Raw genomic sequence first — 22856 nt, 5'->3', positions numbered from 1 at the left:
AAGAGAACCAATCTTTTAGACCATTGATCAGCCCGCCAACCTGAATTTACTGTAAAACCTACTGCAGTTGGGAAATTTATAGCTGTTGGGAAACAAAGTCACAGTACGCACATTCATTATATAAATAACATAGAAATTATTACACAGTCAATGTCTTAAAGTCATCTTTCTGCCTGTTAGTTGTGACTAAAGCACTGTTCAGGTCCCTTGGCCACTAAGATACCAATGAATCTGAGGAGCACAAGCGTGACTAAGCCCAGGTGCCCCTGGGTAAGGCAGAGGAAATCGCACAAAGACCCATGGCAGATACTCCATTTCACCCAGGGCACTCCTTACAGGACTGCCAGAGTCACAGTGCTGCATAGAGCTGTTGCTTGCTGGGACAGAACTGAATTACACATACATTGGGCAAAGTCACGGCCGTTTGATAGCCAATGACACTACATTTTAAGTAATTTCAGTTAAAAGTTATTTGTTTAGTCCTGCAGAGTGTTTCCACTAAACCAGCAGTTGTGTTCTTATATTGGGATTTTATAAGACCATCAAAGATGATATTTATAGAGTGTATTTTTAGGTAAAGTTTATAAAGTCATATTTATATACAACAATCTCTTTTAATAGGTGAATTGATATAACTGAAGGGAAAAACAGGAAAGTTCAGCCATGCTAGCTCTTCTTCAGAACATGACAAGAGGTACAAAACTGGAAGTCAAAACAGAAGAAGGAAAGCACTTTAGGAAAAGTACTGTATTGCCTATATCTTTCTGATCTAGCTTTGGGTACTTGCCAAATAAACAACAATCTATTTTTCTTACCCAAACTGGATAGTTGTTTAGTCCAGTAGGAGGGATCCCAAGTAAACCTGATCTTCAGAGGAGGGCCTATGTCTGTGTTACAGTTTGTCTCTAACAAACGCTGGATCTGAAATACAATCTAGTGCCAAATCAAAGGAGGATGATTTTATTCACAATTACAAGATCATAAATATATTTTATTTGAGAAACATTAAATCCTTTAAAAAGTTCTCACATTTACAGCACAATTTCAATTTACTGAGAAAATAAGTATTGCTCTTACCAGTTCTTTACTAAAGAGAAATGGGACGCTGCTTTTACTGCACACTGCCCAACTGATGAAGTTCTGCACGTGTTCTACCTGTCTGCTTAAAACCACAACACTTTGCAGTTGTTGCTCCAATTTCTGCTTCCTTTCACTGGTGATTTTCTGTTAATAATGTGAATCAGTACAAGATAGTTGTCATTCTTCAGACACACACAATGCACACAATCATTGGCACTACATTATGCATTCTTTGCAGGGACACTGTTATTTAGAATTCTCTTTATACCACCAGTTATAAAAATAAAGCAAATCCTATTCAATAGACATGTCTGAATTCAAGAAGAATGACTTCTCCAGCACCAAAGAGCCTACATTAACAGAATAATGTAACTCAAGAAAGCTGTAGAAGTTGGACCGAATTTGCACCTGGACGGCTTTCTTGTCTCTTACAATACAGAACAGAAGAGACCCAAGAAAGAATATAAAAAGAGGGGAAGCACAAAGCATTTCCTCAGAATGGTCTTCCAGTCTCCAGCAATTCATGATTTAGGGACCACAAGGACAGAGGCTATTTTATCACCCTCAGTGTATTTTTCTATGAATTTGCCTGAAATTACTTTTGAACCCACACACGATATCTTGCAGCAAGGAGTTCCACACTTATTTACCATTTATGTGAAGAAAAATCTGCCCTTGTTTGATTTGAATCTGGCACCTCCCGATGTCATTTGATGCCCTTACTTGAACTTCAACAGAGCACTGTGCATATGCACAGTTCAGTTGTGGTTATAGATAACTCAAACACCAAAATGCTGTCAAAAGGCAGGAACATTGAGCTTACTTAATTTTTAATAACACTGAAATGAGAGCATACATTTCTCTTTTTTGTAAAGCTACTTAACTGAGTAGCCATATTTTAGTCAAATGTAGAAGTTCAGATTTAGCCAGCAAGTGCTGAGTGCCTTGTCTTTCCGATACCTGCTAAAATTACCCCAAAAGAGCTGACAACTAGAAATTCTGATCAGATTTGCCAGCAATTTTTGTGCCCAGCACATTTCTGAATAAAATCATATATACTTAACTGGACATCCTAAAAGTGAAGGGTCAAACCTGCAGGTTCTGTTACAGAAAGTAGACCAGAGGATCATTTTCAAACCAGGATATTAAATGTGCTGCTAGCAATCTTCTACAAATTAAACATTAAAACCAGCAGCTGGTTCATTTTGCAAGTACTCAAAATGTGCACACATATTCTCTGTAACTGCATTAGAAAATGTGGTTAACTCATGGTCTATTTTTGTCAAAGTTAGGTTGACGGTTGGACAAGATGATCTTTAAGGTCCCTTCCAACCTAGAAGATTCTGTGATTCTGTAAGCAAACATTTTGCCACTTCATTCTGAATCTTTGTCAACCGTTGATTCCACACAAAATTCTGAAGAAAAAAAATAATATTTGAAAACATAAGCAAGGGGACAGTAACTCTCACAGTCCATTGGCACTGGGACTAAATTTAATTTAGTTTAATTTCCCAAGGTATCAAAGAAACTAGCCTTACTTACTTCAAGTTGTTCAAGAAGGATGTTTGTTCGTTTATTGATTTCATTCATCAAAACCACCTTGGCCATTTTTATTTGATTTTCTACCTTTTTGTGCAGATGTTTTACTTCAAGCAACCTATGGGTAAGAGATAAACATCCCTGGATGAGCCAGCTGGTATGTCATTTATCCAGCTTAGTATTTATTTGTTATAAGAACTGATCTAATTATTAACAGAGAGCTCCAATGAAAGTTGTACCATTTCCCATAAGTTCTCCTACACTTCTCTTCAAACATAGAATCATAGAATTTGCGTTGAAAGGCACCTTTAAAGGACATCTAGTCCAGCACCCCTGCAATGAGCAGGGACATCTTCAACTAGGTCAGGTTGCCCAGAACCCCTTCCAACCTGACCTTGAATGTTTCCAGGGATGGGACATCTATGACCTCTATGACAAACCTGTGCCAGTGTCTCATCACCCTCATTGTAAAAAACTTCTTCCTTATATCTAGCCTACATCTGCCCTCTTTTAGTTTAAAACCATTACCCCTTCTCCTGTTGCAACAGGCCCTTCTAAAAGGTTTGTCCCCATCTTTCTGTAAGTCCCTTTTAAGTACTGAAAGGTTGCAATAAGGTCTCCCTGGAGCCTTCTCCAGGTTAAACAACCCTAACTGTCTCAGCTTTTCCTCATAGCAGAGGTGCTCCAGCCCTCTGATGATCTTTGTGGCCCTCCTCTGGACCTGCTCCAACAGGTCTATGTCCTTCTTACATTGATATGCAGTACTCCAGGTGGGATCTCACCAAAGTGGAGTAGAGTGGGAGGATCACCTCCCTTGATGGGCTGGCCATGCTTCTTTTGATGCAGCCCAGGATGCAGTTGGTGTCCTAGGCTGTGAGGGCACATTGTTAGGTCACATCCAGCTTTTCATTCTCCAGTACTCCCAAATCCTTCTTGGCAGAGCTGCCCTCAATCCCTTCATCCCCCAGCCTACCTCAGCACCAGGGGCTGCCCTGATCCAGGTGCAGGACCCTGCACTTTGCTTTGTTCAAACTCATGAGGTTCACATGGGCCCACTTCAGAGGTTGTCCCTCTGGATGGCAACCCATCCCTCAGGCATGTCTATTGCACCACTGAGCTTGAAGTCATCTGCAAATTTACTGAGGGTGCACTCGATCCCACTGTCTACGTCACTGATGAAGATATTAAACTGTACTGGTCCCAGTATGGACCCCTGGGGGACACCAGGCATCACTGATCTCCATCTGGACATTGAGCCATTGAACATGACATGTTAATCCAAAAAACTTTCACTTTACACTAGAGTATAAATAGATTTGTATTCTTTCAGGGTGTTTTAAATGGTTTTATTAATGCAGAAGAGAGATTCAACAATTAATTGATTATATTTTTATATATTTTAATACTAGTCTTTACTGGAATTGCAGCTTGTTTTGAGGTTTCTTGAAGAAAAAAAACAACAGGATGATGGGTTCCATCAACAAGTGCATCACAGCAGAAATAAAGAAGTCATTATCCCACTCAACTCAGCACTTGTCAGGCCACATCTGGAACAATGTGTTCAGTTCTGGTCCATGCTATACAAAAAAGATGTGGACAGGCTGGAGAGGGTCTGTAGAAGGGCCACAAAGATGATCAAAGGGCTGGGAAGCCTGCCTGATGAGGAAAGGCTGAGAGAATTGGGTTTGTTCAGCCTTGAGAAAAGAAGGCTTAGGGGAGACCTTATCACCATGTTCCAGTATTTACAGGGTGGCTACAAAGAAGATGGAGACTCCCTTTTTACAAGGACTCATGTGGAAAAGGTGAGGAGTAATGGATACGAGTTACTCCTGGGCAGATTCCAGTTTGACACAAGAGTAAAATTTTTCACAATGAGAACAATCAGCCTTTGGAATAATCTCCCCAGGGAAGCGGTGTATTCCCTATCACTGGACACTTTTAAGATTCAGCTGGATTCACTGTGCTTTTACCGTGCAAGATTGGACAAGATGATCCTTGAGGTTACTTCCAACCTGGTATTCTATGATTCTATGAAATAAGACATTTTAAAAATAGTCTTCATTTCTAATCTCTTAACATCTTAGTTCGGAAACAGATTATACAAAGAAATCTCAACTCTGAAATCAGCTGTCACATGCCTTATAAGGACTATGGAATCATGTATTACAATGCCATGACTTGTTAGTACTAAAACATGAACTTTATAATTTTAATCTTCCTATTATTTCCTACCCTCCAAGAAAAAAAACATATAGCATCTGCATTTACTTCCATTAACCTACATTTAGTGAAAATAATAGTTTTACTGCTCACCCACTTCCATGAAAAATGAAATGCATAGCAACTACCTGTCTTCAATCTGTTTAGCTGAAACATGAATTCCATTTTTTTTCTCTTCCACTTTAGTTATGACATTTTCCAGGATAACTCTCTGATTTTGCAAAGCTTCATCAAGGTGTCTGAACCTGTGAAAGAAAGGGACATTCTAACACCATGTTTTTTTTCCTGTTGATAAGTAAGCAACTTAAGCAGTTAATAAGTTTAGGGGACTAGCTGCCTTAACACCTATGTAGACACAGTCCCATGCTCCTTTTCTATTACAAGTGTTCTCTGTCACAGGTAAGTTTTATCACCCCTCATATAGGCAGGCTCATCTCGTAAAAAGTGCCACTGTATAGGCAATTCCTTACATTGCACACACTTCTACAGGCAAGCAGCATGCTTAAGCTTTGGTAACCCTGATCTTGTACAGTCATGATGTCTTTGACAAACAGAAGTATTTGAACCATGCTAAGTATTGAGTTCAACTCATGCCTTTGAGCACTATCACGAGGAACTACATGCATACATAGTATCTGGGCAGACAATACAATTTTTAAGTTTGGACTAGCCTGCAACTTCAGTTGAACAACAATCTGCAACCTTCAGATGAACAGTCTTAAATCTAAATTAGCTACAGTTTTAGCCAGGATTATGATTATGCAATCCATGTGTGATACCTATGTTCCTTATGCTCTGTCAGAAGGCAGCTGCGGCACGTAAGGGTATCACAGGTCTCACAAAACAGCTTGAGTGGCTCTTGAGTGTGCACTGGACAAAATAAGGAAAACTCACTTGCTTCATCTTCAGTTGCTGTGGAATAGAAAGAAATGGTGTCATTGACAAGGATTGCTATTATAGTTAAGAAAATGAGTTACCCAGCTCTCAAAACGTTATTGAAAGTCTTGGTGTTATATTTAAAAGACCCAGACCCTGGAACTATCTGATTATATGAAGCAGGGTTTGGCGTTTGTTTTTTTTTTCCTGGCCTTATATATCCTACAAACTGAGCACATCAAAGGGGTTCAGAAACAAGTCATCAAGCCAAATTCACATTATCCTCTAAACTCTCATGAGTTTTAAATATTTCTCATGATTTTGGGTGCTTGCCTCACAATTTTGAATGCCCTGGTCTGGCAAACCAGTCAACAAAATTGTACTGTAAAATGTAGAAGAGCAAATATATTAAATAAACCTTAAGTCACAGCAGAAGCAAGGAAATCCTTTGTTCTTAAAAAGTCACATGGGGAATTGTTTTTCAAACATAACACAATTGCATCGTCAAAGTATTCCTACAAAGACACTATGCCATTATACTTTACCAACAAACAAGAAATTAAACAAAACAATCATCATTAGATAACACTTATTGATACAAACTTTAAATGACATACATATATTACTTATGTATCATTATTTGCTACATAAAATGAGAAAAATGTTTCCATTTTCCCACACCAAATCTATCTTACTTATCCAAGCATTAAAAAAAAAACAACTTGTGGCAGGGACCATGCCCTCATCCTGTAGGAAAATGGAGCTCATTATAGAATCAAGCCTCTGAAGTGATACGATTGCAGGAACACAGACTCATAGGGTACAACAAAATTGGACAATTTGGAAAGTATAGAAGTAGAAAGGCTAAGAAAATCTGATGGTTGACAGAATGAAAAAACGGAGAAAATCCATGCCATGCTCTAAAAGAATTATGCCAAATTTCCTACTTTTTGGATTGCTATCTACTCTAAATAGTTCTGAGATGGTTGTTTTACTTCCTCCAGTTCAATTTGCTTTCCCCTCCACTTTCTTACCATAATGTGCAAGAAGATAATCTGTGGTAGATTAGGCCAAGATTTTTATGTAACAACATTACATAGTTTACATTGTTATGAACTATTTACTACAGTATCATGCTTTATTCTTCAGGAAAGTTTTTTGTTTTATATTATTATTGAATCAAACGCTAATAGATAGCATCGTTAAAAGAGGAAATTGGATGAGACATACATATATTACTTATGTATCATTATTTGCTACATAAAATGAGAAAAATGTTTCCATTTTCCCACACCAAATCTATCTTACTTATCCAAGCATTAAAAAAAAAACAACTTGTGGCAGGGACCATGCCCTCATCCTGTAGCAAAATGGAGCTCATTATAGAATCAAGCCTCTGAAGTGATACGATTGCAGGAACACAGACTCATAGGGTACAACAAAATTGGACAATTTGGAAAGTATAGAAGTAGAAAGGCTAAGAAAATCTGATGGTTGACAGAATGAAAAAACGGAGAAAATCCATGCCATGCTCTAAAAGAATTATGCCAAATTTCCTACTTTTTGGATTGCTATCTACTCTAAATAGTTCTGAGATGGTTGTTTTACTTCCTCCAGTTCCGTTGGCTTTCCCCTCCACCTTCTTACCATGAGGTGCAAGAAGATAATCTGTGGTAGATTAGGCCAAGATTTTTATGTAACAACATTACATAGTTTACATTGTTATGAACTATTTACTACAGTATCATGCTTTATTCTTCAGGAAAGTTTCTTGTTTTATATTATTATTGAATCAAACGCTAATAGATAGCATCGTTAAAAGAGGAAATTGGATGACAGATTTTTTTAGCCCATTCCAATTTTTTTTCCTATCAAGATAGAAATTAAACTTACCTTGACAGCAATTTTTTCTGATTGTAGTGCAAATATGTACTTTTGCACTAAAACCTGCAGCTGATAATGCAAATAATATATAACGAAGCAGGTTGTATACCCAATATATAACTAAGGTGGATGTCAAAGATCATCTTTTCCTGCCCTATGGGGTCAGATATTATAACTTAAAAGTAAAACAAAAAGCCCCTAATAACTATTTCAATTTTCATGAGTTGCAAAAGCCCCTCTAAGTGTTCAGCACCTGCAGAGCATGCAAGCTGTTTTTCTGAAAACTCAGGATCAAATTATCCATACTAAACTCTAAGTTATATTACATGTGGACTTTAAGGTCCAAACATAACAAAGCCTAGTCACAGTCTTATATAACTTTCTCCCTTTAACTGTCTCTGAAGGGTTCTTTAGCCTTTGGGTGATTGCAATCATCCCAGAGAAATCAGTGGGGGTTTTTGTATTGTGTCAGATTTAAATGAAAAGCATATTTCAAGTGCAAACTAATGATAAAAATCAATGCTATCTAATTACAACACAGATCCACAGCGTCTGCCGCTAGTAATTCCCTGATTCAACTGACACATCAGTGACAACTGCCACTGAGCTATGGTATTCTTGACCTACTTTATTCTCAGCTCAGAGGTATACTCTTCAGTTTTAAAATAAGTTGAATTCTTACAAATCAGATACTAAGCAAGGGCACAAGTCTGATTTTTCTAGGAGCAGACATCTTGACCACAACTATCCATGTTAGCTTCTTAAAAAGCACCTCACTTGAAGAACAGGGAAAGTTCAGTTGCCCTAAATTCTGAATTAACATCATTTGAGTCACTATTTACTACAGCCTATATTTTCTTTATCTCAGGTGGATCTCTTGAATAATTAACAGAAAGTTTTAAATCTCTGTTCCTCTGACCAGTTGATGTCAACTATGGACAAGCAATCTCATCTTGGCTAATAGGGTCCTCCCTCAATTTGCATAATGTGCAATGAGTCAAACTTTGATTTTATAGGTTCATACTCAACCTTGAAAGACTGAAAGAAAAGGAAGTACAGCAAAGAGAAAATCACTCCATTTCTGCATTAGTCTATAAATAATTGATAAGTCAGTGCCAGATCACTTACTTCTAACATAATTTTGGCAAAAGGATTGTTTCTACTCAATTGCAAAGCACAGATTTCCATTTGACAAGGAAAGAGTCTGTAGCAATACTGAATGTCCTTTTAAAAAAGTTGCAACTAAGGGAGGAAGAAGTTTTGGACTTTAAGAAGTTTGAGAGCTTCACAGTACTTTGAACTTAACAAAACTCACTTATTCCTAGTGCTAATGCAGAGCTCTCCAGTTAAAGGCTTGTTCTTCAAAGACTATTCCTCCAAGACTGTTGTTTAATCTCTAATAAAGCTTTGGCCCGTGATCCTAGCACCTAGCTCTCCAGTGCTCAGGAAATTCATTCCAGAAGCAGATTTCAATGTTTTCACACCTTGTGGTCACAGATCCCAAATGTTTGAGGGGTTTTTTTGGGGTGTCTTTTTTAAAAAAAGGAAAATTGTCAGGAAAAATCAGTGTCTGTGAAAAACTGAAGTAGTGCAGTTTAACCCATCTGTGAACCACATCTCAGCATCTCTTCATATTCATAACCAGCAGCAATAGTCTGGCACTCACAAGACAATGAAATTTTTTATATTGCCTCTAGAAGTGGTTCAGTTAATAAGAATACATAGAAGCAACCATACAACATGTAATTATTAGTGGGAAATTTGAGGGGGGGTGCAAACCGAAGTGATGTCCAGTGCTTTTGATCTGGGTTTATGCTTAAAAAATAATGGCTGTTTTTCATTCCAGCAGCAATAGTCTGGCACTCACAAGACACTGGAATTTTATATTGCCTCTAGAAGTGGTTCAGCTAATAAGAATACATAGAAGCAACCATACAACATGTAATTATTAGTGGGAAATTTGAGGGGGGGTGCAAACCGAAGTGATGTCCAGTGCTTTTGATCTGGGTTTATGCTTAAAAAATAATGGCTGTTTTTCATTGTAGGAGTTCAGTAGCAGTTTTTAGCTGAATAACTGTGACACAGACCATTCCCATAACTTCCCATTCCAGGTGCAAACCGAAGTGATGTCCAGTGCTTTTGACCTGGGTTTATGCTTAAAAAATAAGGTCTGTTTTTCATTGTAGGAGTTCAGTAGCAGTTTTTAGCTGAGTAACTGTGACACAGAACATTCCCATAACTTCTCAAAAAGCATGTTCAAAACAATGAAATCTAAGTAGAGCACACCCACCTCCCCCAAGCTACCAGATGTTACAGAATGCTATGGAGGTGAATAAAATAAAGCTGTTTCCAAAGAAGAATGAATGGAGCCATTTCCAATATCAAGAAGCCCTCACAGGGTATCTCCTACCAGCAGCAGTCATTTTGTGGGCCTTTACTTCACACTCCCAAAGGATAAGTCAGTAGGAAGAAGAAATCAGACTACTTGGAAGTTGTTTTCTTCTTATACAATATGGCATTTTTCTGTCCCAGCCTAGTCCTGCTCCTCCCCACGCCCTTAACTTCTAAATACAAAACTGACTGAAGCGTAAAATTCTCAAAAATCACATGAATTTGGCAGACTGTTCTGCAGCATGACCTCAGGAGTCACCAGGCTAAGGGTGCTGCCTGGCAGCCAGCTCAGCCATTCAGCTGTGTGAATGGCAAAAGATAGAAGAATTTAAAGGTGCAAGATTGATGGGATAGAGAGTCTCTTAATGGCTACAAGGGCTTACAAAGAAGGAGGCTGCTGTTCAGACAGACTGAAGGTGGCTACTGAATTCAAAAGCAGAAGATGCTTTAGTTCCAGAAAAGAAGGAGAAAAAGAAAAAAGCCTGAGTTCTAGTCTATCCTAATATTTGCTTTCTTTGAAATATCCTGAAGGGATATCCATGTCCGAAATAAATAATACATACATAAATAATAATTTTAAAAGCTTCATTTGTGCTTGCTGATGGCAATATGGTGATCACACTCAGTGTTTTTCACTCCAGGCTTGGAAAGAAACATCTTATAGTGATCACAGCCTTCTGCCGTCTGTGACTCACGCTCCCACCCCTTGTCCATAAACACAGGAACTGCTTTATGGTAGTTTCCTGAAGGAAATTATCCAAAAGAGAACAGAAATACTGAAAGAGCAAGGCCTGTTGCTGTTGTAACCTACCAAACCCTAGCCCATCACTCTGCAGACTGAAAAGGCATGAGGAAAAGGTAGTCTCTGTGAAACACAAATATCCAAAATTTTTCAAATATTGTGGAACACTGACTGTGGCAATGGCCATTAAGTTACAGAAAAATCACATAATCTCTCATTGACACACACATATCCTCTGAGTCACACACACAGGACATGGTGTCTGTGGCACACAGCTTGCAACTGCACCTTTTTCAACTTAATAACTGATATGAGAAGAAACAAAATTTCAAAGTGTGTCTTCAGTACCTGTGCAGCCCTTCAGGGCTATAGACAGTAAGTGGTCTCCAGCTTCCTTGGCATGTCTGTGTTCCTCTGTACACGTGCTGCACAACCACTTATTGCAGCTTGTACAGAGACTGTGAGCAGGTCTCTTCTCTTTACACATGGAGCAGCTCTAAGAACAAAAAGTGCAATTACATACAAGGATAACAAATTAGCTATACAAACTCTTATCTTTAATATACTATGATTCAGATTGGTAAGCTTAATATTTTTCTTCCTCAGGCTAATGCAATTCAAGCAATTTTAAGAGTCTGGTTATTCTTGTAACAGGGAACAGAATAAAACTCAGATTTGAAGCTATTAAATCAAATTGGTTGTCTTTGCTCTCGCACAATCAAGCATAATTATGACATGATGTGAGAATTATTCAGCAAAATTCTAGGGTCCATGTTACATGTGAAGTCAGAATAGATAACCATAATAATTTCTTTCTTGTGTACTAAAAAAGCCGTGAAACTATGAAATAAGACTTGTCTGATTTCAGTTAAGTACGGTTAGGTTAAGGGCTACTTTTGAAAATGACCGGTGTGCTTTGTAATCCATTTCTGTTAGTGTTGTACTACTTACTGGTGGCTTTAACACATCAAATGAGTGTATACCTTACTTTTATATATATATATACACACACACACATAGATAGATAGATAGATACAGATATTTTCTACCTCAGAAAAGATAGTCTATGTTGCCAAGTATGTGAAATGTTAGTCAAACATAGCCCATCAAAAAGTTTTTAATCTACCTACCATTTCCTTTCCAGTCACATCATCATGTAGAAGCATTTTACCTATCAATTCGCTGTAATTAATTAATTTCTGTCTGCTACTAATTATTTTTTAACAAACTAAAAAATCTATAGGCTAGAATCCACCTCTGCTTTCATGTATATGAATGTAAATTGGAGCTACGTTGGCAGAGCTATTCCAAATCTATATTGCTTTATTTAAGATTAGAGCTTACTCTCTTTGCTTTAGCATTGTTTGAACCACTCTGATACAGTGTAACTATATGAAAAAGACATAAAACATGCCAATGTTAAGGCAATTTAGAAAAAAATATGGGGACACCCACATACAATTAATGAAAAAGTTCTTATTCTCCAAAGAGCTGACCAGAAATGAGCTCAATTTATATACTCATATGGGCTGAACTGGAAACATAAGGCACGGGAACATGAGAAGATCTGGAAACCTTAATTAATTATCACTTCTATTGACTCAACAATTTAGGAAATGTCCTTTGTTATATGTCATGCTGTCCAGACATGCCACTAAAGGGCAAACAAATAAAGCAGCACATAAATGAAGTGGGTAATTTGATCTTTGGTATCTAGAATGAACTCAACAGCTATTTCAGGATAGCTATAATGACACTTCTTTTAAAAAGGATTTGCACTAGGCGTAAAATACCTAGTCTGAAAACTCCTAATAGTAATGTTTTTGACCTACCATAGCCACAAATAGCTACTAATGGGTAGACCGAATATAGTGATGTAATTTTACCATCATCAAAACATAAAAGCTTTGCCACAAGTTTATCAAACTCAAACATTTCCTATAAGGTTACAATATATCTACTGTACCTATGTATAGTTCCTGAATATTGCTACTACCCGAGGCTTCTCAAGCAACTAATAGACAGCAAAATTAGTTCCTATGATGCCCTTTCCATTGGGCATCAGCTTATCTTCAATTCAGTCCAGTTATGATTATATCCCAACTATTCTGATGGGAAGCATGAAGAGAAGGATATAGCAGCATGCACTCAGCACATAAGCCCTGATGCAAGCCCCTGGTGAATTTAATAGAAGAGTTTCTCTTTGCAGTGTCTTTGGGAATAGAAAGCCTGAAGAAAGATCAATCACAGCGTTTCGCTGGTCGTCTTAACGTTAAAGCCATGATTTCAAACTAGGTGGGACATCTTTTTCCACCTACATTCTGATACACAAGTGTGTCAAGTTCTGATTCACTTCAGTGCAAGAAGAAAAATTTTTGTTCTGCTGAAATAATTTAAATTTTACTATTCTCTTCAGTGGGGCTGGAATTTGACAACAGGTCTCTTATTAACTCATTGTTCAAGAGTTTTTAAGTATTCCCAATCTTTTTCAAAGAGACGGACAAATTCCTGACAATAAGACAACAAAGCAAAGGTTTAAATGCATTTTATCACCTAGGCAGGGCTTTATTTCTGTAAGTTGTTCTGCTATTTTAGCCATTTGCTTATCAACGTTTTCCAAAATCTACAGGTCATAATTTAAACCAAAAAGCCTAATATAACTCATATAACCAAAATGCAAGGGTTTTTATTCTGGGAAGGAAAGCTTGTTACATAAAAAGAAGTGTTTAATTTAAAATGTACCCATACAGAGCCAGATTTGGGATCAGGTCAGAAGTTGAGGGACGCTTGGCCCTCTCTGCAATAACAAAAACTGCTTAATGACAGGTTTACCTGTAAGTGTTCAGCTGTCAGTCTGACTAGAACTTATATTGGCACTGTACTGTGTTAACATCACTTTTAAGTTTCAGAGCACAGAGTGGTCCCAGAGTTACGTTGTTTATGATGGGGAAATGGGCTTTTGAGCAAGACATTCTGAATTGCGTATTTTTTAAAGCCCTGGTGCTGGTATATAGCACATTCTATCATTTGTGCTTCACTGTCTCAAACACTGAAAAACATCTTGCTTCCAAACACTTTGTTACAAGCCTTCACAGATTCCCATTTGAACATATTAGATAAATTAAGAAAATGATGGCAGTTCAGCTGTGTCTCAGTTGCATGAGCTGGTACTTCTCCATTTGATACTGCTGATGGTGAAATTATGGCTTTAGGTTTTTTGGGGGGTGGAGAGGTGGATAAAAGACAGAAAGCAAGCTTCATTGGTACATGACTTGACTGTTAATAAAAAGGAAGTAAGCCAAAAACTATAAGGAAGGTTCCCGAGTCCCTCTACGGTACTCCTATGCTTCAGTGAGAAATCTGCCTTACTGAACTGCTCTTAGGACTCCTAAGGGATTACAGAAAAGAGAAGCCTTCTTTTAAAGAAGGCTTGAAAAAAGCAACCTAGTGGTTTTGAAGACATATTAGATATTCTCATTTGATTTCCTTTCTACACAAATTCCATTGAAAGGTAAATGATGTGAGTCATGGTAATTAAGAAATCCCAGTATAATAAGTGCAGTCTAAGCATTCAGCAGTATCTTATGATTTTTCTTCTTCTATTTGAAGATTACATGTGAATAGATCTCTTCCTTTTTTAGATAAAGTTATGTTGCACTCTTCAAGCACTTTACACCTCAAGATGTCAACACACTTTACTTGCATTTATTTTTTTAGTTTCCCCAGAACACTCCATGGATTAGGTTACACGTGTTTTTCTTTTTAACAATGGAGAAAATGAAACACTCCATGGATTAGGTTACACGTGTTTTTAACAATGGAGAAAATGAAACACAGAATGACTGACAGGGAAGAAGTACATCCTCTCTATACTTTTTTGCAAAGATGTCATTGTGCAAGTCACACAATTTAAAGCAGTCTCAAGTGAAACAGAATGACTGACAGGGAAGAAGTACATCCTCTCTATACTTTTTTGCAAAGATGTCATTGGGCAAGTCGCACAATTTAAAGTAGTCTCAAGCCTTCTGCATGGGACCTACAAATAGTTGCTGCCTCTACAGGAGTTAAGAGGAGTGGAAAGATATATCTTCTGTCCTACATTATGGAAAACATGTTCCCCTCAATGCAAAGGCCCTAAAACTGAGTGGTGCTAATCCAGTTTACTTAGGAATCAAAAGTGCAGAAAAGACAGACCGAAGTCCAGCCAATCGTCATCTTCTTTTTACTTTGTGTTGAGATCAGAAAATGGACAATGAGGAATCCAAGAGAATCAGTATCTTCCTAATATATTGATTGTCACAGATCCAGTCCTACACCACCAGTAGCAATATTTTTTAATCAGCTCTATTTTAAGCATATGTAGTAAAACTAACTATCCAAATAATGTTTAAAAAGTACTATGAAGTCAGTGTGCCCATCTCTAGGAGTGAAGTAATTACAGTGCTGTATAATATGAAGCTCAATATGAAGTTTCCTCTGTTTTCAAACAGTGTTCATCTGGTATTGTGTCAACAACTGACAAGGCATGCAACTTAGTGGTTTTCACTTACCTTTGCCATAGCTGAATTACCAGTGGGAAAGTCCTTGAGAAAGAAATTTTCAACTACATCCCTTGCAAAGCACGTCTGTTTGCACACAGGGCAGGAAAGGATACCTGAATTTAAAAAAAAAAAAAAAAAAAAAGAACAAAACCACCACAAATAAAACAATGCACACCAGCCATGCAAACCAGAAAATTATATAAACCACACTGAACTATTGCTGCTTTTTTACTTAACACAGACACACTTAGTTCCAGGAAACTAAAGCATTCTTCAAACCGTAAGTTACTTGTGGCTAGATCTATTTCAGTACAAGAAAAAGAAAGAAAAACAAATCAACAAAATCCCTAAAAATACTCTATAATTCCGTTAACTTATTTCAATCAGATATCAATGATATCTGCATGTCCTAAATTCCATGAATTCATTAGGATTTACAGCTTTGATAAAAACTGAGCTGCACCTGAAACTGTATTCCCTTGTTACAGATCTACTTGTGCTTTCTGATACTTGCTACAGTTCTAGACCAGCTTTACATTACCAGAGGTATTTCAAAGCATAAAAAACACATTTCCCAATACTAGTTTAACAGTGCAGCATGCTGTCCACATGAAGTCAAAGAGGAGTAAGTAACACACCGCTAGCAGAAGCAACAAGTCAGAATAAAAGGATAAAAAAAAAAGTTTAATAAATAAAAGTCAGAATTGCAAACCATCTATTACAACAAATCCACAGGTGGCAAAACATGATCATTCCTTAAAAAAAAAAGCAAAGCAAATTGAGCAGCGCTACAGTTCTAGACCAGCTTTACATTACCAGAGGTATTTCAAAGCATAAAAAACACATTTCCCAATACTAGTTTAACAGTGCAGCATGCTGTCCACATGAAGTGAAAGAGGAGTAAGTAACACGCCGCTAGCAGAAGCAACAAGTCAGAATAAAAGGATAAAAAAAAAAGTTTAATAAATAAAAGTCAGAATTGCAAACCATCTATTACAACAAATCCACAGGTGGCAAAACATGATCATTCCTTAAAAAAAAAACAAAACAAAGTAAATTGAGCAGTAAAACCTGGCTCCACCTTCCTTAGCCACTGAGCACAGCTGGGATGAACCTTAGTGTTTGCCTGGGCTGAGACCTAACAGTTCAAGATGATGTCCGTGACTGTATACCTGCATTTTTGCACCTCTGCTGTTCCATTCCTAGACTTCATGGGCCAGGACCTACATTTTTCTCAAAGGTCTAGTACTATTTTTTTACTCTGCTGTTCCATTCCTAGACTTCATGGGCTAGGACCTACATTTTTCTCGAAGGTCTAGTGCTATTATTTTTTTTTTTAAAGGAGTGCACATGTTTCTGACCGTATTTCTGTAAACTACTGTAGATGTGAATCCAGTCATTTAGAGATGGTGGTGGTGGTGTCAGTCTATTTTTACCTTATCTTATCAAGTATTTTTTTTATCTAAGTTTTTCCACTCTGTTGAGAACAGAATTTCAGTGCTATGCTCACCTTGCCAAGTGATCTGTTTACGATAACTTAACAGCAGTATTTTCCATGACTAAATGATGCAAACTCACAGCAAGATTTTAAAAGCAAGACCAATGACAACGTTCTACTGGACTGACAATGTTCAATGTGCTAAATTTATTTTTTAATAAGGAGGGTGGCCTGTGGATTAATTAAATCTTAAGATGTCTATTACTGTTTGCATCAGACAATTATCAGAGGCTCTCATGTTTTCCAGGTGCTTAGCACTACCTGCCCTTGGGACAGGGCTCCTGCAGTCCCTGGCCAGGTGCACAATTCTAACCCTGAATGTCTCCCATTTTCAGAACAGGGCTGTCGTTATTTTAACAGTAGCCCAACTTGACATTGACAGAGACACAGAAGGGCTCCTGCAGTCCCTGGCCAGGTGCACAACTCTAACCCTGAATGTCTCCTGTTTTCAGAACAGGGCTATTTTAACAATATTAATAATAATGTTATTTTAACAAGAGCCCAACGTGACATTGACAGAGACACAGACCCCCACACCCATCCTACATTACCACTTCTGACAAAAGCACTATGCAGTGGGTGCATTCACTTTCATTCATAAATGTTTTGAAGAAACTTTAAGTTCTATTTCCTTTAAAGAGAACATCTTACTAAGAACCACTTCCATGAGGTTTGTGTCTTTTTTTTAGTCCAAATCTTGTTATAAAAGCAAAAGCATATTGTTTACTATTTTCTGAGGTTGCATTTACAACAGAACTGTGATTTGGGGGCCCAAGTAGCAGGCTATGGTCTAACTCACACTTGTTTAACTTGTGCATTTCATACAACACTAAGTGTTCAGGCAGATGTGAGAAGGAACAGGAGGTATCCACAGGTGCCTGTGCTACTCAGCTACAACTCACCCCAGGGGAAACACAAGCAATTGCCGATGCTTTGCTCATCTTCTGTCTTGTTTAAGTGTGTTCTGGCAACAGGAGTTACAAAGAGGCAAAAAATTAATCTGATAAAGATACCTGTGATGGCTGAAAGCTGTAGAAGTGTTTTCAACTATTCCTGTACTTTACATCATTAATATAAGGAGCAGAGCTGCAAAGGTATCATTTTACTACAATATTTGGGGTTATTCAGCCTGGAGAAGGGACCAGGAGACCTTATTGAGGCCTTTCAATACTTAAAGGGGGCTTATGAGAAAGATGGGAACAAACTTTAGCAAAGCCTGTTGTGATAGGGCAGGGGGTAATGGTTTTAAACTAAAAGAGGATAGATTAGGCTAGATACAAGGAAGACATTTTTTACAACGAGGGTGGTGAAACACTGGCACAGGTAGCCCAGAGAGGAACCTTCCCAGAGAGGTGGTACATGTCCCATACCTGGAAATATTCAAGTTCAGGTCAGAGAGGGCTCTGAGCAACCTGATCTGGCTGAAGAGGCCTCTGCTCATTGTAGGGGTGTTGGACTAGGTGACCTGTAAAGGTCCCTTCCAACCCAAACCATTCTATGATTGTATGAATATTTGTAGCTAATCACCTTCATATGTTACACCCTAGGACAACACAACGCTTTTGTATTAGTCATAATGAAACCTCTCCATGCTTTCTCAAATTATGGTTGTGTGTGTCTTTTAGATATCCATTAACAGCTCAGTTCTCTAGAGAAATGTTAAAACAGTAGGAGCACTGCAGTACCTAAGACGTGTTAAGACACTGCCCTCCTACTCCTTGTAAATGGTGCATAATACAAGGACCAGTGAATTGCAGTGCTAATTCCTAGAAGGCAAAACAGTTTTTAAGTTTCCCTGTAAGCCCATTACAAAGTGACAGTTAAAATAGCAACAGAAATAAAAAGACAAATACATTTTGATTGATAAGCTAGGAAGCAAAATACCTACTTTGCAAGCAGTTTAAGTCTCAGGGGACATGCTCTAATTCTCAATGCAGTCGATAGGAAACCATTGCCCGACTTTACAGGAATCACCTCCAGCCCTTTGAGACTTTGAACCAGTTTCTTACTCCCATAACAGCATTGCCCAAGCAGTGCCAGTTCTTGATCTGGCTAATACAGAGAGAAAACCTCCATACTGAGACTACATAATATGCCCCAAATTGACCAAAGGGGAAATTATCAACAGGTTACTCTATGAAATAAGAAATGCATGACTCTCACAGTTATTTCTTCATCTATATGCCACATGCGTGACCACACAGTCTTACACAAAACATTTCTGGGAAGGACTTTGCCATAGCAAGGGCAATGTCTGCCTACGCACCACAAAAGGTAATAAAAGTTAATATTGAAGTTATTATTTTATTACATTCCAACACTATTCAGTTAATGCAGAATGTTAAATCAAATTATACCAATTGAATGATATTTAATAGAACACTAAGGCCTCGGGCACATCTATGTGAACTTTAAATTCTGCTAATTTGTTACAAACCAATGAAGTATAAAACACATTGTATAAAGAATGCATCAATTTCACAATGGGAAGAACATTTAAAATGTTTTTAAATGTGATTAAAGAAAATATCAATAATTTTCACTCTAAGAAAACATATACCATGCATGGGTTTCAGATCTACACAAAAGCTCTTATTGAGAAACGCAGTGGTCTTAAGAAGTATGGAAGTGTCATGATTTTGGAAGTAGATGACATTGCTGCTGATTAATATTAGGGGATATCTAAAAGTGATGACCTGGATGTTATGGGACAATTTCTTTTCCCAGGTTTTGGATCCAAGTTATGCTACCGAAATCAGTGTTGTTCCAGACACACACATAAAGTAGCACACAGCCAGGTCAGAACTTTGTATTGCACTCACTACCACAGACCATCAAGGCGTGTCTTAAATATCCAAGTACCTGCAAATTATAATGATTTCAAATTTGAAACTCCCTTGAGCTGAACATAAGACATCTCATGTATAGCCTTCAGCTTAAAAAAAAAAAAAAAAAAAAAATCAGGACAAAGAGCATAACAGTTAACAGGAAAAATAATGGGGACACCATGGCAATACTGTATTGGAAGTAGTCTCCTATTCATATGAGGACTAATCAGTAAGCACCTTCTTGCCTGTCTTAATACTGAATTCTATATTTAAGACTTCTTAAAAAAAAAAAAAAAAAATCAGGACAAAAAACAGAACAGTTAACAGGAAAAATAATAGGGGCACCAAGGCAATACTGGATTGGAAGTAGTCTCCTATTCATATGAGGACTAATCAGTAAGCACCTTCTTGCCTGTCTTAATACTGAATTCTATATTTAAGACTTTATTAAAAGCACAGGAGACGGATTTGTATCTTGCTAAAAGAGGGATTCCCTGAACGTGGTAGCTTCGAAGATCATACTTGTTCAGCTAATTGGGCTTCTTATTTGATTCCTTTTCCATTTAGTAAAAACCTGTGCTCACTGGAAGTGCCCAACCTTTTCCAATAGAAATTCCCAAAAGAATCTAATGATAGCTCGGCATAATAAATACACTACAGAATGGTTTGTAAAGCCATTACCCTGAAATTAAGCAAATCTTACATACATATTTACAATAGCCACAAGTAGCAGCTACTTCAATAGAAAGCAAGCGCACTATGCTGTGCTCATACTCAGAGTGCAAATCACCAGTGAAATACAGTTTCCTAGAAACCCCTTACCTGTCCTCTGGATAAACAGTCACTTAAAGAGCTGCACCCAAAGTCACTTGTGTGGGGGAGCGGGCAGTTATTAAGCAGAACAGCACACACAGTGCACTCCCTGTAATCAGGCTCTTCTGTATTGCAGACCGAAGTTGCTACACCTCCCACCGACTACCTGGGGCTGCTCCCCCATCTTCAGAAATGGTCAGAAATGCTGAAAAATCAGCAGGGCAGAAAGATGTCCTGGACCACTGAAAAATCAGCAGGGCAGAAAGATGTCCTGGACATCTAATATACACAAGGTGTATATTATTTTTTCCTCTTGCTCTTGCCTCTCAGATTCATTCAGGGCACTGTAAACTTGCCTTGGTTGCATTTTTCCTGAAGTGGTGCAATAACAATCCCATAGTGAGAATGAATAGCAGCATCCTACTTGCCTTCTTGTCTGGCTCTTCCCTCAGTCCTCACAGGAACCTGGAGCAAGCGTGCAGGTCAAAACAGAAGGGTTTTTCCAGATCCAGGTAGCAGCAAGTCTCACAACACCATTCACTCCCACAGTACATTTTGCAGACCATTTGTTTTAAGAACCTGTACTTTGTAGACAGCTCATTTAAATATATCATTACTACAGCACTGTGGGTGAAGGGAAGAGTAGTCAGAAGCCCTAGAGACTCACTGTTTGTACGTATGAGAATGATGCAATTTCTGGATCCAAATAGCAATTCAACATGGAATTACAGGATTCAAACAACAGTTTACGTATTAAGAGATAAGGAGCCAAATTCAGCTAGGGTGCAATTGTGATGCCCAAATGAAGTCCATTATGCTTATCAAAAACCTATAGAAGTAGCAAAAAGCTAAGAGAGTTGTTGACATGCTCTATTTTTGTTTCAAAATTATACTGGTAGGAAGGAGGTAGGAACATTTGCATAAATTATTTTTTAGAAGTTCATTACCTCCTGCTGTTTATCATTAGAAATCATTTGTGACATCACATTTCACTGCTAAAGAGATGACTATGAATTTAGAAAGGCTAGCAATGATCCTAATGTTGGATTTGAGCCCTGTTTCCTTGCGATATGCAGAATATAACCTTATTTCAGAATTACATGCAGGATAAACCACATACAAGCTATTTTCAGTGTATTTGAGCTATCAGCTAGTACTGAACAATCACTGACGACCATATTGTATTGCACTCCCGTGTATTGTATTGAAACTCCCATAAAGTTCACCAGATGAAGGATGTGGAGGAATAGCCCTATACCTACATTCCTTCCAGGGCTCCACTACTCCTTTAACTACCATCCATAGCAGGATAATGCACCTGAACACCACCACAATCCACCAGCACTAGAAAGCAACATACATAGACATATCAGTGTGTGTGTGTTATGTTTATATACACACATCTCTGAGCTCTGAAAAGCATCAGCAGCAGATATTTACTTTGCTGAATTGGTTTGCAGCACTTTTTCATAAACCATGTGTTGATTGCCACTCTCACACTCCCATCAGCAATAGTGATGCAACAGCAGGTTGAGGAAAATGGAAATTCAAGGGCAGTGGATCCAGCAGTCAGACATAGTCACACAGTCTGGACACTCCAACCCTACACCTAGGATATCCAAAATCAGATTTCAGGAAAACAAGAAGGTTTAACCGTATACTGTTCAAGACCTAGTTCCCCACTGTCAGGTCTCTCACATCCCACAGCACTTTCATTTCTGTCAATGAAAGTTGCCACGCTGCATTGGACCCAGGAATAGTAAACAGACATGAAGGTAATGACCCACAGAGTGTTCCTTTGTAAAAGTGAGAACACCAAAATTTCTGAGCACACTCAAGTTTTTACTCCACCTATATTGTAGCAATCTAATTTGTAAGTGACATAGTCTGTGGATAATTTGCAGCAATCATCTCTGAAAGCACTTACTCTAACCTCTACACCACGGATGGAAATAGAGTACAAAGACCTTTTGAACATCAAAAGCCACAGCTCACAGTTTTGTTTCAAGGTCTCCCAGTCTGGTCAGGTTCAAACATAAAGAACCCTCAAGCTGGTTGTCTCTGAAATAAATCAATGCAGATAATTAACCTATTATTGTCATGAGAATTGATTAGCATAAAGAAACAAACAGTGGAGCTATCACACACATCACATTTATATTTGCTGTCCACATGTTGCACCTATTCCTCCGCTCTTTTTCCTCCAGCAGCCATCAGAATAATTATTCTCAGAGAGCTTTAGCTACAGCTCAAGCTGCAGGCATAATTACACTTCCTTGGAGACCCAATTATAGGTTATAGGAAACAGTTCTGAAGACAACTTCCCACTCTACAGCTTCTTATTTATATAACTAGACCCCTCCCAATGTTTCACTTGCTTTTTGGATCTGGCAGCTGAACAACAGAGTAAAAAGGGCTGAGTAACTTTAAATCCGTTTTGAGAT

At 38.0% G+C, this 22856-nt stretch overlaps 1 protein-coding gene across 1 annotated transcript in view; it reads right to left on the bottom strand.

Moving 5' to 3' along the window:
* TRIM66 (tripartite motif containing 66) overlaps positions 1-22856 on the bottom strand; it is a 77743-nt gene that overhangs the window by 50472 nt on the left and 4415 nt on the right. Inside the window, exons 2-8 of the mRNA XM_014954835.1 lie at positions 15283-15386; positions 11081-11228; positions 5619-5751; positions 4968-5084; positions 2623-2737; positions 1078-1224; positions 816-933 (exon numbers count right to left, since the gene is read on the bottom strand). Of these exons, the coding sequence (XP_014810321.1) occupies positions 816-933; positions 1078-1224; positions 2623-2737; positions 4968-5084; positions 5619-5751; positions 11081-11228; positions 15283-15386 (882 nt within the window). The remainder of the gene's footprint in view (positions 1-815; positions 934-1077; positions 1225-2622; positions 2738-4967; positions 5085-5618; positions 5752-11080; positions 11229-15282; positions 15387-22856) is intronic.

This window comes from Calidris pugnax, unplaced genomic scaffold (assembly GCF_001431845.1).
Source record: "Calidris pugnax isolate Ruff unplaced genomic scaffold, ASM143184v1 scaffold186, whole genome shotgun sequence".
NCBI classification, from domain to species: domain Eukaryota; kingdom Metazoa; phylum Chordata; class Aves; order Charadriiformes; family Scolopacidae; genus Calidris; species Calidris pugnax.
This window is presented reverse-complemented; position numbering and strand designations above follow the sequence as displayed.